The sequence below is a fragment of the Equus asinus genome, chromosome 21 (assembly GCF_041296235.1).
Source record: "Equus asinus isolate D_3611 breed Donkey chromosome 21, EquAss-T2T_v2, whole genome shotgun sequence".
NCBI classification, from domain to species: Eukaryota; Metazoa; Chordata; class Mammalia; order Perissodactyla; family Equidae; genus Equus; species Equus asinus.
Genome location: NC_091810.1, coordinates 55789686 through 55807274, shown reverse-complemented (window position 1 = coordinate 55807274; position 17589 = coordinate 55789686). Strand labels below are relative to the sequence as shown.

At 37.0% G+C, this 17589-nt stretch overlaps 1 protein-coding gene across 9 annotated transcripts in view; it reads right to left on the bottom strand.

The window, feature by feature from the left end:
* ULK4 (unc-51 like kinase 4) overlaps positions 1 to 17589 on the bottom strand; it is a 499972-nt gene that overhangs the window by 405545 nt on the left and 76838 nt on the right. For all 9 annotated transcript variants that reach the window (XR_011496460.1, XR_011496461.1, XM_044754392.2 and 6 more), the window contains 2 exons: positions 16297 to 16404; positions 10372 to 10455 (listed from right to left, as the gene is read on the bottom strand). Coding sequence is in view for 7 of the 9 variants with exons in the window: in XM_044754392.2 (XP_044610327.2) it covers positions 10372 to 10455; positions 16297 to 16404 (192 nt within the window). In the remaining 2 variants the exon portion in view is untranslated. The remainder of the gene's footprint in view (positions 1 to 10371; positions 10456 to 16296; positions 16405 to 17589) is intronic.

Genomic DNA, 17589 nt, shown 5'->3' with positions numbered 1-17589 from the left:
GAATATCTTGGCTATTTTGAGGTATGCAAAGTTTCCTTAGGGAAAAAAAGCACTAAGCATAAAATTTAAAAATTGTTAAAATTAAACTTCATCAAAATTGTAAATTTCTGCTCCTAATGACACCATTAAGCCTTACAGTGTCTTAAACTGGAAGAAAATGTTTGTAATATATATACACTAACTATCACAGCATTTATATAAGTTATATGTCAATTAAAGATATTGAATTATACATTAAAGAATTCTATGTATAATATAATCCTGTATTTGTTTAAAAAGAAAATATACATATGTAAATATATAAAGACAGGACATAAAAAGTTATACAACATTCTGTTAACGGTGATTACAATAGATGTAGGTTGTGGGGAAGGGGTCCACTAATTCTACTTTAGACATTTTTACATTTTTTAGATTATTATCGCATGAATGTATTGCTTTTTTAATCCAAATTCACATATTTTTCTTACATAAACGTATGTATGTATATATGTATGTATGTATGTATGAAAAAATACTTTAAAACAATGAGAAGACGTTGAGCAAGATCTAGGTTCACTCCACTAGCTATACGTCCTTGAGCATTTCATTTCTGTGCCCTTAGGTCCACCATCTATAAAATGGAGACAACAAAACACAAGGCATTTGGGAAATTAAATGAGATAACATAAAGTAACACTTAATCCAGGTCATAAAAAGTAGTAATTCTCAACATGTTAGCTTTTCTTCCTATTATTATTATCATGTAGTATGAATTGTAAGTTGCTAGAAAAGAAATTTTAAAGATACTTGAACTTCTTCAGGCTTCAACACATTTCCTTTCTCAGAATGAGTACTGGAGAGAATGCTTCTTCCTCCCCATTCCTGATGTTTCCTTCCACATAGCTAGAATAAATTAATGTAAAACTTTTAGCCTCTCACTGTTCCTCTATTCACTCTGCCCAAAGGGAAATAAAATGCTTCACCTAGCTGGCAAATTTGAAAAGAATAAACTGGGCATGCCTAAGTGCTCACCTCAACTCCTCCCCCTCTTCCTTGAGCCCCGGCCCAGCCACACAAGAGTTCTCTTCTCACATCCCCCCATCACAAGTCTTACCTGGATAGAGACTTCACTTGGAGAGTGCTGCTATATCTGGGGAATGCTAAGATTCCCTAAGGTGGACGCCCAGTATAAGGAAGTCTATTTGTTCACAGATATAAGCTATGTCCTTCCACCCTAGTTCTCATTACAGACACATATGTACTTACTCTTTGTCTTATTTCTCATTAGGCTCTGAAACCTTTCCCCTGACTGTAGAGGGGGAAAGGTACTATTTATGGGGGCCCTCTCAAATACCTTAACATGTGCTTCACATCACAATTGTCAGCCAATTTCTAGGGGACTCACTCCTAGTACTAGAAAAACCACAAGTATTTTAGCACCTAGCCTGGAAAGGGGCCATGTGTCATGCCAGTGTTCTATAAACTCAGTGAGGCTGTAAGGCCATTTCAACTTGCTACTACCTGATATGAGCTATCCTAGTCCCTCTGGGATACCCTGTGGGATACCATACAAGCAATAAAATTGGCACTATTTTCTGCTTAATTAACTCTTTGAAAGGGATAACTGGACTGAACTAATATCTGTCATTTAAATCAAAGACCTGTTTCATCTTATCATGAGGATAAATGATATGATGATTAGAAAATAACCCTATGAAAACAAGCATAGGATAACTAGGCTTATTAATAAAGAGCTGTACTACATTTTAATGGTGTTAAGTAGATCTAATGCATTGTAGGCAGTCTTAACAAAAAAGAAAGTTTTGCTGCCTATATAATTTTAATCTATGTGTCTACTTTTCCAAAAAGGAGTACTAAAATTAACATTTAAAATATAGACATTATTTTCACATTTATAGATTCAGTAAAACTATGATTTTTCTTAAAATGGCTTCAAGGTACCTGGAGTTTATTTTACATAGTTTATGGTTTTAGTAACTCTTTCAGTCAAGAGAATGGGATTTCCTCTTCTTAAAATATAGCGGGCTAGATATCTGGACAATTCTATCCCTCTAAAAGCAGCTAAAAATTCTAGGTGTAAAATAAGAAAATACACAAACCTTCTTAAATGCATCAATGAACTAGCACCAAATTCTTAGGCCAGTGACTGTGTAGGCAAGAACCCTGAGAGGTGCCCAGAGCACTTAAACTGATGTTTGTCCCAAGAGCATTTGTCCAACAAGGTGAACAAGAAAAATGAGAGGTAAGCTGAGGGCTCATGCAAGTAGGAAGTCACATGAAGACTCCCCTCCCCAGCTCCAATTACAGCTAGAGCTCCCAGTGGCTACAATCAAGTATAATAGATGTGACAAGAAAAAACTATCCCATTCCCTTTCTCCCCACTGATCTGAGTTGGATGCTGAAGGTGTATGTTGGAGAGAGGAGACTGCAGGAGGGGAAAGCCCATGAAAAGTTAAAAGCAAAGGAGCCACAGTTGCTCTGACAGCTGACTTCTTAAGAGCAACAACCGCAGCCAGAAGACAGTGGAACAATATCTTTAATTGCTAAAAGTATCATCAACCTACAACTGTATCCACAGAAAAAATATATTTCAAAAACATGAGCAATAGGGGCCAGCCCAGTGGCATAGCAGTTAAGTTCCCACGTTCTGCTTTGGCAGCCCAGGGTTCGACAGTTCAGATCCCCGGTGCGGACACAGCATCACTCGGCACGCCATGCTGTGGTAGGCATCCCACATATAAAGTAGAGGAAGATGGGCACGGATGTTAGCTCAGGGCCAGTCTTCCTCAGCAAAAAGAGGAGGATTGGTGGTAGATGTTAGCTCAGGGCTAATCTTCCTCAAAATGAAACCAAAAAAAAAAAAAGAGAAATAGAATAATCACTAAAAAATAAAAGAAATTACAAAAAAACAATTAAACCAAAAAAGAAAGCAAAGAAAAAATAAACACAAAACACACAGAATAGCACAAAATAAGATAGCAGCTATAAATCCAACTATACCAACAGGTACAATAAATTTAAATGGACTAAATACTATAATGAAGATAAAATTATTATAAAACAGAAGTTTTTAAAAATACAACTATATGAAGAGACACATCAAACATATAGTTATTCAGTTAGAAAGGCTTAAAATAAGAGAATGGAAAAAGATACATGAATTATATCTAACTCAAAGGATGGTATAACTATATTAATATTGGGCAGAATAGGCATTGGGCAAAAAACATTACTGGGAATTTTTTAAGGTTACAACATAATGATAAAAATTTCAATAAACCAAGGGAAAAACAATGTGAATTTTATACATACTTAATAGCCAATACTCAAAACACATAAAAGCAAAATACAACAAAATCGCAATACCACCAAAGAAGGCAATTAAAACATATATCTCAGTATAGCTGACAAAACAGACAAAAAACAATCAGCATAATAATAGAAGATTTATATCTGTATCTATCTCTCTATCAATTGTCAGATTAACAAGCTTGACCTAATGGGCAGAATAAAACACATTACCCAACGATGGCAGAATTCACTTTTTTCCCCCTAAGTATACAAATACTGTCATGAGAAAAGTCTCAACATATTCCAAATGATTGAAATCATACACCCACCATTTTCTCTAAGCATAATACCATTAAGCTAAAAATAATAATAAAAAGATAAATAGAAAAAACATAATGATAGGTATTAAATGAGAAAAAAACAGAAGAGCTATAGAATTTGTTAAGAGTACAAAGCATGTAATGGGATAAAACATTCAAAGAAGTATGAAAGTTCACACAGAGATCCGACCAATATAAATCCTTGAAAGGCATTACGACTGATATTTAATCAGTTCCTACATGCCAAACCCAGCAGAGCCATCCCCTGGAGTCGCCCTGTGAAGTTCCTGCCACAAGAGGAAAGGAAGTGCGAACCTCGCCCTTGCAGTGAAAAGGCCATGCTCTGTGCTTCGTACCCACCAACTCTCTGCTCTGGATGGCGTCCTCACTCTACCTTCAAAGATTCACTTCAAGACTCATCAGGTAACTCCACACTTGGTAAGCCCTTTTGAATCCTACTAATAATAGCATTCAGAATATTATGAATAGTAATATTAAAAAACAGTAACACTGTATCATTCCTATTCCACACACGTATTGTCCACTTTCACTACAGAAAGGCAAGGAGAACTGTGAGTTCCCACAAAGAACCTCATGTTGAGGCACACAAATTTCTTTATGAGGAAGATTAAACTGTGACAATAACAAAAACAAAATCTAACTGTACATTTTAACTTTTATCAAAAACCAAGAATTTGAATTCATTTCTCTTCTTGTTTTAAGTAATTAGTGTCTAAAACATTTCAAAGATGATACACATAATGGCTAACATCTCTAGGACTCCTTTTTAATTCAAACCCAGTCTTTTCTAATTAAATACATAAGCAATGTGCTACTAGTTTTCTAAAAGAAAAAAACGTTCTAATTAAAATATGAAAGTAAATTTCCTCTTAAAAGAATTTTGTTACATCAAAATTATCTAATAAGCTACTGTTCAGAAATTAATAATAAAGCCAACAGTTTACTTTTTGAACCCACCCACACTTTAACCACAACATATGCCATGTGTCAGTTCAGCAGCCATAAAATTATACGGACTATTATGCAGGCTATAAAAAAAGATGTGGTTGATTAAATACAAATGTACAAATTAATCTTCTCTAAACATGTGGAAATTCTCTAAGAGCTATTTCCAGCATTTTTGGGCATTGCAGAATAGGCTGCTACCCACCCAGATAAAAATAAATACCTCAAAGAAAAGCCAACTTGCTCGGCCTCCCTATTACATACACATATGGAATAGACATCATGTATATTCAACGCCAAATATTCTTCAGATTGATACAGCAGTAATCCCAAGGAGCGAACTGCTCTTTGCTATTGTGTACAAACATGACAGTCAAAGCAATGGAAGGGAAAGTTGTCAAATTCAGAGGGGGCTCAAGTCAGAAGGACATGGAAGATCATGGAGAACAGGTACCTTCCTTTCTGGAAACACCACTGGGTGGGGTCCTCAGGGCTTAACCACTATCAAACCAGTAAAGAGCGGCACATCTGGGACTAAAATCCACACTCTCTCACTCCCAGCTCCTGGCCTCTGAAATGCCAGCCCCAACTCTGAAATCCTGATTGTATATCGTCACGGATGCCTCCTCTTCTATGCTGCCACACTCTTTTTCAAACAGTTATATCAAATCTTCCTATTTTTTCTGTATTCCACCAGGAATCTCTCACTCTAAATACTTCCCCTCTTTCCACCTGAGTATTCATATCTGTAACAGGGACAAAAACATCTGACTCACATCTCTATCACCATTGTTAGAGTTACAGAAACCATGTTCACAAAGAGGGTTGACCCGTTTGGAAAACAATGTTATACTTTCTTAAGTAATTTTAAAAAGAGAAAATTTACTGAAAACTATTTAACAAATTCAGTATGGTGTCAGTGTAAGACTACAGCTTCCTCTTCCAGAGGACAGCCCAGCACTGGCCACAGGATAAGGTAGGTCTGTGACCAAAGAACAGAAAATGTTGTGCACAAGATCCCCCCAAGCACATTCATAATTAAAAGCCCTGAAAAGTACTATGAACAAACACACAAAACTGTTCAAGCTTGTTTAACCCAGTGTGTCCCAATGTATTGGACTAGAAAAATCTTTATTCATATAACACTTATAAATACCCCAGGGCAAAGCTAGTTATCTATGCATAATGAACAAAAAAATATTTTATAACGAAAACTAAAACTGCCTTCTAAGAATTCTACATATCAAATTAAAATGAAGAAGTAAAATTTCTATACTGCTTTCTTCCCAGTAGAGAGGGAGAAGGAAAAGGAGTTAAACCAGAATCAATGGCCCCTGTTCAACAAGGCACAGTACCTAAGTTCTGAATGTGGGGGAAAAAATCAGTAAGTTGGACAAAAGAACATCTCAATATATTTTAAAACAACATAAATAGCACAACAATGTAAATGTACTTAATACCATAGAACTGTATACTTAATAGTTGAAATGGTAAGTTTTACGTTATATATATTTTACCACAATTTTTTAAAGACCCAAGAGGAAAAGAACAACAAATTCTTGATTATGAGGTAATGCAACTTTGCTATTTTAACAAAGAAAAAAAGATGCAATAAAATCCCACCCACTTGAACAAGTTTAAACCGTCTCATAAACAACCCTGGATCAAGAAAAAACTGAAGACTAGAACTAGGGACTATCTATAAAATAACAATAATGCAAACACTACAGGTCAAAGCTAATGGGATACAGGGAACACTAGATTGAGAGGAAAGTTAATAGCCTTAAATGTCTTAGTAACTACACAAGAAAGAAAACAAAACAAATGAAATTACAAAACAATAATAGAAGGCTGGCCTAGAGAACCAGGGATTAAAAAAACTTCTCTTTCCCAATAAATGAAGGCAGGGCAGTTTCTTAATCATCTTTGCCTCACCTGTACCCAGCCAGTACACAATACATGCTTCATAAATGTTAGCTGTAAAGAATGGGATCCATATCTAAGAGTTAACTTAAGCAACAAATTAAACACATTAGCTGAATGTCATCAAGAATTCAAAGGAACTTCAATCGGTTGTTAAATTATTCCAGTTGTTTTTTATTTTAAATCACATGTATCATTCTCCTGTTAGTCTTCTCATTGAGTACGCCTTTCATTTTCTACTAATATCAACTAATTCTCCTCAAATTTATTTATAGATATATTGTTAACATCCCAACAGGTGACCTTGAAAAGTTGATTCTAAAAATTATATGCAAGTGAAAAGGAACAAAAATAGTTAACTCTCTCAAAAGATTACACAATGGGGCCAGCCCATTGGTGTAGTGGTTGGGTTCACACACTCCACTTTGGCAGCCCAGGGCTCACAGGTTCAAATCCCAGGTGCGGACATACACACCGCTCATTAAGCCATGCTGTGGCGGCGTCCCACATGCAGAGTGGAGGAAGACTGCCACAGATGTTGGCTCAGGGACAATCTTCCTCAAGCAAAAAGAGGAAGATTGACAAGGGACATTGGCTCAGGGCCAGTCTTCCTCACCCCCCTCCCAAAAAAAGATTATACCAGTAGGGGAAACTCCCCATATATTAAAAAAACTCAAAAAATAAAAACTATTAACTTATATAGTATAGTACAGAGATAGATTATAGGTCAACTGAACCAAATACTGCCCAGAAAAAAACACATACATTGATATGACAGAGGTGACACTGCAGAGCAGTGGAGAGTAGACAGACTTTTCATTAAATGATGCTGGGATAACCGATTACCTATATTTATTTTTTTTAAAAAAACTGTACCCATACATAGCACCACACACGAAAAACAATTACAAATAGGTTAAACTTCTAAATGGAAAAAGGAAAAATAATCAAACTTTCAGAAGAAAATGTAACAGACCATCTTAACAATGTTGAAGCAAAGAAGCATTTCTTAAGACATAAAAAGCACAAATCCAAAAGGAATAGATTTATAAGTTTAGCCACATTAAAATTGAGAACTTCTGCTTATCAACAGACACTGTAAAGAAAATGAAAAGCCCACCTACAAATTAGAAAGTATTTGTGACATGGATAAACAACAAAAGATTAATATCAGAACACACAAAAATGCCTACAGATGCAGAGCCATGACATCTGCAATTTTTTTCAAACTGTTCAGAAAATAAATAACACACATTTGGATATACACATACACATATATTACAACAAAGCAAAGGGGGCACAATGTTAAAATCTGTGGAATCTAGGTGACGGAAATAAAGGTGACCATTATAGTTTTCTTTCCTCTTCTAATATTTGAAATATTTTATAACAACAGATGGTAGGGTCAGGGGGACAGAATCCCAACAAAGCAATGGAAAAACCTGGTTTTCAAAAAAGGAAACCAAAAAAAATCAAGATAAATAGAAAAAGATGGTCATCATCATTAGTAATCAGGAAAATACATATTAAAACTATTAGAAACCATTTAGTGTTCATGAGATTGAAAAAATTTAAAGTTTCACTATATCAGATGTTTGAGAAGATATGGGTTAATGGGTACCTGCTGGGGGGAGTATAAACTGGTACACACACATACATGCATGTGTGTGTCTCTGTGTGTTGAGTGTGTGTGTGCATTGAGGCATATTCCAACAACACACTATAGAGTGGTATCAATGTGCTATAGTTTACACAGTCAGCATGTATCAACCTCAACCCAACTTTGAGCAAAAAAATTAAGTCTCAAAAGGATTTGGTGCCATTCTATTTATATAAAGTTTAGTCTTAAGAACCAATCAATGAAATATTTAGCAATACATTCAAAGATGGAAACATGATAAAGAAAAACTTGGGAATGGTTATCATTAAAGTCAGAATAGTGGTCAGTCGTTGAAAGAAAGAGCAAGCTGTAATCTAAGAGAGCCAGGGAAGAATTCTCTAAACTACCAGCTCCCTTTCTTTTTTTAAGAGAGTGAGTGCATGCTTTTAACCATACACATAGATTTCATAGACTCTTCTGTATATGAGGTATATTTCACAAGAAAAGAACCCCTATTCAAAAATACCTGCGGGTGCGGAGAAAGCAGTTTTCTAGACAGAAAAAAATTTTCAATTGTGAAGATAAAAGGCTTAAAAATTATTTACCTTCAACTATGTCCTGAATTCATTAAACATATATGCCAAAGAACTGCTAAAATTGAATTATTTTTGTAAGTATAGAAATCCCTTTTTAGGGGAAATATTTGTCTCCTAATTTATCTGTGTTATAGGGATAATATTAGTGTATATGCTGCCAAAGCACATACTTAACTGCTTTTCAAATATACAACATAAAATTTTCATAAATTAGAGAGTTCTGGACTTTCCTCCTTCTTTACAAAAAATATGCACGACTTGCCATATATACCAAGACAACAAAAGGCAAGTATGTTACCAAAACACAAAAACAATATCATTACTTTACAATTATTAATAATTATTTAATAACAATACACATGGATATCAAACATTATTCTTCATATTATACATACAATGAAAAACATGGGAGGAGGTGAAGAGAAGATAGTTAATAAAGGATACAAGCTCACAGACTACAAGAAATAATCTTTTACTAGGCATCAATCTAACTTTTAAAAATTAAATATACAAAGGTTTTGAAGTTTTTTTTCCATTGTTAAAAGAATTCCGAAAGACTCCTTCCTCTTTTGAGTTCTTATATTTTGTTCTTTTCCATTTATGGACTTGACATATTCCACTTTATGTTTTTATCTTATCTCCAACACAGGTGGGACCTGTGTGTGGATAGAAATTTCACCTTCTTCATCTGTGTGCCCCCAAGTGTGCCTAGCTTAAGGCCTTGAATGATAAACCCAAAACATGTCTTGACTCAAACAGGACTTAATTCTCATAGTATTGATAAAGTACAATCTACAGGCTTCGTTCATATCCCATAATCACAACTGACTACATATTCATCCCTACAGGCTAGTAAGTGTTCAAACCTCATTTCTGGATCACTAGGGGAAAACCTTGCAGAGCTTTTCTACACTTGGAGCATTATTCCATTACCATATAATGCAGAAGTAATGAGCTCAAAAGGAAGATGTTTATTGTGACATATTTTTTTCATTCCTTAAGGAATGTTTTTAGCCTATGGCTTTGCCTTGGGTGAAACAATGTCAAATGGTTTAAAGCAAACAGAAAATGCCAACCTTTCAGGTCTACTACCAAAGCCTTTACATAGTTACACATTGGAGCTACATATACAAGTTGGTTGGTTGGCCAGCTGGCTGGTTTTCAGCCATTAACAACAGCATGAGAAGGGAGGTGCATAAATTGAAAAATCACATCACATAATAAATACTATTTAATATTAAAATCAATGGATACCACTGGAAGCTTCCCTATTTCTGAACCAAAAAATGACAACCTGACAAGATAATCATGGGGCTTTTGAGGCTCACAGAAAATTTTCTGCATACACCTTGCTTATTAAACTGATGTATCAATATGTTTAAAAGAGGGGAAGGATTAAGAATATGTTATTAAAAGCTACTTAAGTTGTTTATATTTGCTATCACCTTTTTAAAAAGCAAGACATTTAAGAAAGTGAATGAGAAAGCTTGTTCATTTTCACACATGCTCCACTGTGGGTCACTCACTCATGGTGGCCTGTCGGGATTATTTAAATTCAGGAGCAATACTTGGTTGACAAGTTTCTGCACTGCTGCAGGCTACAATCCTCACACAGTGCCTGAAGGGTTATTACAATTGCGAGAGTCTACAGAGGACAACAAAGGAGGCTTACCCCTTCCCGAAGGCACCTCATTAGCACTGTGTATGCAGCCAAGGGAACAGCCCAGCATTCTCTGGGGTTCTTTTTTTTTTCTTCCTAAAATGAAGTGGAAGGAAAGGCAGTGAAGTGAACAGCACAAAAGATATTAACCCATTCAAGAAAAAGGCATAGTTTCAAATACACAAACTATCTAAAACTTCTTAATATTCTTGTTAAAGTACTACTTACTATATGACAATTATGATCTGATTAAGGGTCTTTTACTGCATTGTACATACAAGGTATTTTTCTTCTATTTCTCAGTATATTTTATAAGATGTGGATAATATCCCTCATTAGAAGCTAGATGAAAAGAACTGAGAAATAACAATATGATCTGGTTGATAGAGAAACCACTCTATTGATAATTACAGATGATAATTCAGATAATCCTACCTAAAAAGTAATACATTATCTGGAATAATCTGAAAGCACAGAATACATAGCTCTGAGCAATTTCTCAGGGTAATCCATAAGCACAAGTAAAAGGCAGTATGTTACCTAGTACGACAATGTGCGAAATAAAAATAAGCAATTATGATTAGCAGGCACACCAATTTTAATGACATCAGCAGAAATGCTCTCACAGAAGAACCAAATTAGTGTAATAACCACAAGAACATTCTTGCAACCTATCAAATAAAATCAAAAATATATCAGGCGCCCCACAGAAAGGTGAAAAAAATTAACCTCTTTAAAGCAGAAGAAATTAGGTTCTATTTAGAGAAAATATTTCTTTAAGATTGTCCAAATGTTAGAATTGGTACATTACCAACCCAAATGTATTTTATACTCATGCTGAGAACTGTGACCCATTAAAACGGCACTCTTACTTAATCACAGAACTCCACATAGGGTCATAATCTAGACATTATCATCAGGAGCTGCTCCAGCTCAAATATCAGTAACTCAGCACCCAATTTAACTTCCAAACACACTTTCTCCTCCTCCAGCTCACTGACTCAAAACGTCCATCAGGACCCTTCTTTAACATCACTGGACTCTGCCGCCCCTCTCCCCATCCCCCACCCTCCATCTTTCCCCCAGTCTATCACCTACCCTCCCTCCCAGCCACTTAGATTCCCTGGTCCATCATTTAACCACTCCTGCCAAAGCCTAAATGATCTCTCCCTTTGGCTTTTCCTTTTCTAGTGTCTGGGGCACTCCAACCTCAGAGGGAGCCAGCAGCTCATTTCTTCTGGGCTTGCACTTGGGCAGCTGGGCTCTTAGAGGGGTGACACCAAGAACACAGAGAGTCCATGAATGATTCAGGATCAGCAAGCCCAAGGACCTTCAATATCACTCTATACATAGGGCCGACTCTGTCTCTCTGACCAGTTCCCTCTCCACAAGGACTGGTTCAAATCTGTGACCCTCTCACCACTTCACCTACTTTTATCCTTCACAGAGATCATGGAAGTCATGAGAAAGGAACTAACTTACTTCACCTGAAGCCACCTGCTGCTTACACCCAGTGCTTACAGCAGGACAGGCTGCTCTACCCCTTCCACGTGGGCTCAGGATCCCATTCCCATCCTGCCTTCTTCGGGGTCATTAGCTATGGATTATCCTTCCTTGCTCCTAAATTTTCAATGTCTTGCCTCCACTGGATTCTTTCTGTTTCTTTCTACTAGAAGCAGCTCACTGTCTCCCATTTTCAAAACAGAGCCCCCTTCAGCCCTGTAGCCCTCTGCTCTGCTTCACAACCCATCTCGCTTCACATCAACTTTCTCAGCTTCCTCACCTCCCACTAAATCCTCAACACTCCAATCTGACTTCCTCTGTCTCCCTCACTCCAAGTTAAATAAATAAATACATAAAACAGCTCTTGTTGAGTTACCAGTGACTCACATCACTCAATTATTGGGCTCTTTTTCCTCCTTTTTCTTGGACTATGAGCTATATTCAGCCCTACCGACTTTCTCCTTCCTGAAATACCCACTTCTGTCCCCTAACTTTGCTCCTACTTCACTTACTCTCATTTAGGTTCTCAGAATCCTCTCTCACCATTCTCCAATCTATTCTCCACATTTAAACCACAGTAATCTTTCTGGCATTTAAATCAGATGACATCATTACCCTTCTTTAAAGTGTTCATGACGTCCCTGTCCCCTTGCTCTTAGGATCAAGAGGAAGACATCCATCCAACTTGGCCAAGGATCCCTTCATGATCGTATCCCTGCCAGTCTCTCCAGCCCTGCCTCCTTTCTCACTTCCCTCCTGTCCCACTGGCCTTGGTACAGTTCATACATGAAAAAAAGCACCTACTATGTGCTAGGAATTCTTCTAAACAATGGTCATACAGTCATGAATAAGACAGATAAATCTTCTGCCTTAATAGTGCTTAGTGAGGACAGAAATTTTTAAAAAGTAAACAAAACAAATAAGTCAAGATAGTGATAAGTGCTATGAAGAAAAACATGACAGGGTAAGGGGTTAGAGGAAGACTAGAGGCAGGGTGGCTCCATCTCATGTTGCCAGGAAAAGGCTCTCCGAAAGGATTCATTTGAGCAGAGAGAAAATGCAAACATCTGGGAGGAATCACTGCAAGCAGGAGGAATAGCTAGTGCAAAGGTACTGAGGCAGGAGCACGGCACAGTGGTTGAAAGAACTATGGGGAGGTCAGTGTGGCCAGAGGGAGTAAGTGAATAGGAGGGTAGTGAGGGCTGAGGTCACACGGGTACCAAGGAGGCAGCACACAAGGGCCTAGAAGGCAACTGGAGGGGTTTGGCTGTGACACTGAGCAAGACAAGAAGCACTGGAGGGGTCTGAGCTGTGACACTGTTAGTCTCTCATGAGTTTTCACAGGCTCATTCTGACTGATGTCTGGAAAACAGACTTTAATAGTCACAAGAGTAAGCAAAGAGACCACTTGGGAGTTCTTACAGGAGTTCAGGTGCGAGAAAATCATGGGCTGGACAAAAAGATGACAAAATAAGGATACCTGGACTCAAGGTGGTATGTATCCTTGACAAAAGTAAAAAAAAAAAAAAAAAAAAAAGCATAAACTGTGAATAATAGCCTCATAATATCCTCTGTAGAATCACAGTCTGGTCTTCTGTCTGCAAGTTGTAACCTTGGGGTGTCACCAGAGAGCCAAGAGGACAGGGCTCAGGTTAGTGTACCATGTACAGTATACACCACCACTCCAGGTCCTGAGAGTTCAAGATTCATCCATATTCATGGTGACAATGCCGCAAAAGCCCTCATCTTAGGAAAGGTAGTGATTTTTGTGGATCCCAGGATATAACTTCCATTTCTGGATTGCTACCATAAGATGTGGTCAAACGTCATGGCCACAGAATCATCCTTTGTTCCAAATAGCGTAGCTCATAGCCAATTAAAGTAAGTAAATACCAAGGAAAATGATTCTCTAGATCTACTTTTAGAAACAAATAGGAATATGATTCGTATGATTCCATTATGTAAGATTTTTGGAAAATGCAAACTTGTCTATATGACAGAAAGCAAATCAGTGGTTGCCTGGGGGCAGGGAGAGGGCCAGGAGGGAGGGATTACAAAGGGTGCTGAGGAAACTTCCAGAGATGCTAGCTATGTTCATTATCTCATTATCGATTGTGGTGATCGTTTCACAAGTATATGCATATATCAAAACTAATCAAACTGTAATCTTCAAACATGCACTTTATTGTAGGCCAATGATACCACAACTAAGCTGGGGAGAAAAGGTAAAAAAAAAAAAAAAAAATACGACACACAGAACAAGAATTAGACTAGAGTTCCATCCCTGATGAGATGGCAGAGTAGGTACCTGACCATTCTTGTAATGAAAGCAACTAGTTTTATTTTGACATTCTTAAAATGCATCAGAGATCTCACAAGAAAACACAGAATAATCAAGCCAAAAATTAGATAGCTGCAAGCATGGAGGGACAAAATGAGTACTGAAGTTAATTTTACTCTGAGGGCCTGCAAAACTTGGTAAATTTGAGCTTTGACATGAAGGCCTTGAGGGCCCATGGTAACGGTAAAGTAGAAATAAACTCTCCAGCCCCATCCCAAAGAACAGAAGGAAAACTGCCTTTCACACAACCTAGCACACAAGAGAATGCCCCAGGACAAGAAGAGGGGGAAAGAGAGGAAGGGAGGGAGTGCAGATTAAGAAATACACTCATATTAAGAAACAGCTCCAGTGTATGCATCTCCACTATTAAGTGAAAAAAGCACATTGTTCTATCTGGTATATAAAATGAGACAAAATAAAAATTTACATTTCTCTTTGCTCACATATGCAAAAGTAACTGTAAATACAAGTGCGAAAGTAATATAAAGGTGACGTATTGGAGAACTATGAAGATAGGGGACAAAAATAGAAGATTTTTCTCTGTACACCTTTCTTTATTTCCCAGTTTTCTAGTTTCATGAATGTGTTGTCTCTTCAAAATATAAAATTACCTGAGAATAAATTCAACCAAAGATAGGCGTGCAAAAGCTTTATGAACAGAATGAAATACATTTAATGAAAATAATTTTTAAAATATAAATATATGGAAACACCATTTTTTCTGCATAGGAAGACAAAATACCATAAATATACCAACACTTTCCCAATGAATACACAGATTCAGCACAATCCCAAACATTCAGTGAAAGTCACAAAAATCATACAGCTATCAGTACTTCCCAAATTGATCTGCATAGTCAATGCAGTTTTTTTTAAAAAGATTATTTGCAGAATTGGACGAACTGATTTTAAAATTTATTCTGACATGCGAAGGGCCAGGAATAGTCCAGACGTTTATGAAAAGAAAGAATAAGGAGGAGAGATTTGCTGTCCTGGCTATCAATACTAATTATGGAGCCAAATGCTTATAAATACTGATGTTTTATAAGAATTATAGTTATGATGATCATTGTCCAGAAAGTCAGTTTAATTGAATTACTAAGAATACTTGGGTCATATAACATTTAAGCAAGTTCTAGAACTAAAACTCAAATCAATGAGAGAACTTTCTGATAACTTATAATTTACTGGTACTTATTTAAAACTCTCAGAGTATCACGTGAAATGAATAACTCATAACTTACCAATACCTACTCAATAATATCCTTAAAAACCACATTAATGAAATATTGTTTTCCCCTACTGAATTCGATACCACTTACACATTGTAATTTTAGAAATAAGTAAATTCTAAAGTCACAATTTTTTTTTTTTGAGGGAGATTAGCCCTGAGCTAACATCTGCTGCCAATCCTCCTCTTTTTGCTGAGGAAGACTGGCCCTGAGCTAACATCCATGCCCATCTTCCTCTACTTTATATGTGGGACGCCTACCACAGCATGGCTTGCCAAGCAGTGCCATGTTCATACCCAGGATCTGGACTGGCTAAGCCCGGGCCACCGAAGCGGAATATGAGCACTTAACCACTGTGCCACCGGGTCATCCCCTAAAGTCACAAATTTCCATGGCCATGTGAAGACCAATATTTGCACAGAGGAAGTGTTTTAAACTGAAACGGAGCTTTCACACTGGGAAAATCAATGGCCTCCTCTGGCCTGAAGAAGTCAAAGATGGCAGCAACCTAGGGAGTACTCTGGGGATTTTCAGCCCATTGGTTTTAAAATATGGCCTGAGAATCTCCTACACTTTAAAGGAAAAGAGATACTGGGAGAAAGGAAAGGAGGAAGAGACAGACAGACAGGGGGAGAGAGGGAAGGAGAAATCGATATATATAGAGAGAGAGAGAGAGAGAGAGACAGAGACAGAGACAGAAACACTGAGAGCCTCTCTCCTCCAAAGGTAAAATTACTGCTAAGTTCCTGAGGCATGCTCTAAGGGGCAAAGTCAAAAAACTTTTATAGGATATTAACACAGGTCAGCCAGGATATGTCAGAACATGTCAAAACAGCAATAGAGTTAATCAGACAGTCTCACCTGGGTGGCTACAAGATAGATCAGCTCTCCAAGCGTTGGTAAAAGGCACTGTTTTAATTTGCTGTTCCTGAAGTTTTCCCTAATTAACTCTGTTAAAAGAGTAATTGCCTAAAAAAAGAAAAAAAGAATATTATTTCATATTTATCTCTCAATTCTTTAACCTATATGTAAAAGGTAAGACACTACAAAATTCACCTTCCATTTTTAAGAACTAGTTTCCAAATTAATTTCAAAATATGGGCCTTGTTCCAGAAAAAGATAGTCACTCTCCCAGATGAAGGTAAAAATACATCTAGTGAAATAAACTTAGATATGTACAGCACTTATCAGTTACCAAGCACTTTCAGTGTATCACTGATCCTATGAGGCAACTGTTGCTCTATCTTTAAAGACAGGAAACTGATGCTGAGAGAGGTCCAGCAACTCTCCATCCAGTTCACTCGGACAGCCAGGATCTGAACACAGACTTTACCATCCCAGCTCCCTAGTATGCTCCAGCACATCCTAGTTTGAAAAATTCTTACATTTCATTAAACTTTTAAATGATGTCTTCAAAAATCTGAGAGAAGGAATTCAGCAGCATATTTTATCAGATCTAGTTAATTTCCTAGGAGTCAAGCTAAGAAAATCACATACCCTCATTGCCAAAACTCATACATCAGAATAATCAAACCGTAGTGTGACCAAGAAGTAGGGTAGAATGGTTTCAGAATGGTGCATATAGAATGGCCCCATGCTGAGGTGGAAAAAAATGTATATAAAATAGTGTGGAAGCACCGCTTTAAAACAGTGTGACTCAAAGTGTGGTGCACAGACAAGACTATTTCTTACTGTCAACAAAGATATAAGTATAAAAGCTGAAAGTAAATATTTAAAAACTTCCAGAGCAATTTGATAATGCTACAACATCTAAGCCTATGGTCACTGGTCTTATTTTGTGAACAAGAGTATGAATGAGTTGGAGTTGCACGTGGAGTAGCTGCACAATAGTCATGTACTGGTGGAACATTTGTTGATGTGTTATGGTTTTAAATAGCTTTATTAAATTAGAAGTGACATAAAATAAACTGCATATATTTAAAATGTACAATTAGATACATTTGACATATGTATACATTTGTGAAATCAGCAGCACAATCAAGATAGAAACACCCCCAAGTGTTTCCTCAAGTTCCCTTGGTCATCTCTCCATCCCACACCCTTTCTCTCTTCCCCAGAGAAGTCACCAAGTTACTTTCTGTCGTTAGTTGCATTTTCTAGAGTTTATGTAAATTGATCATGGAAACGACCCAG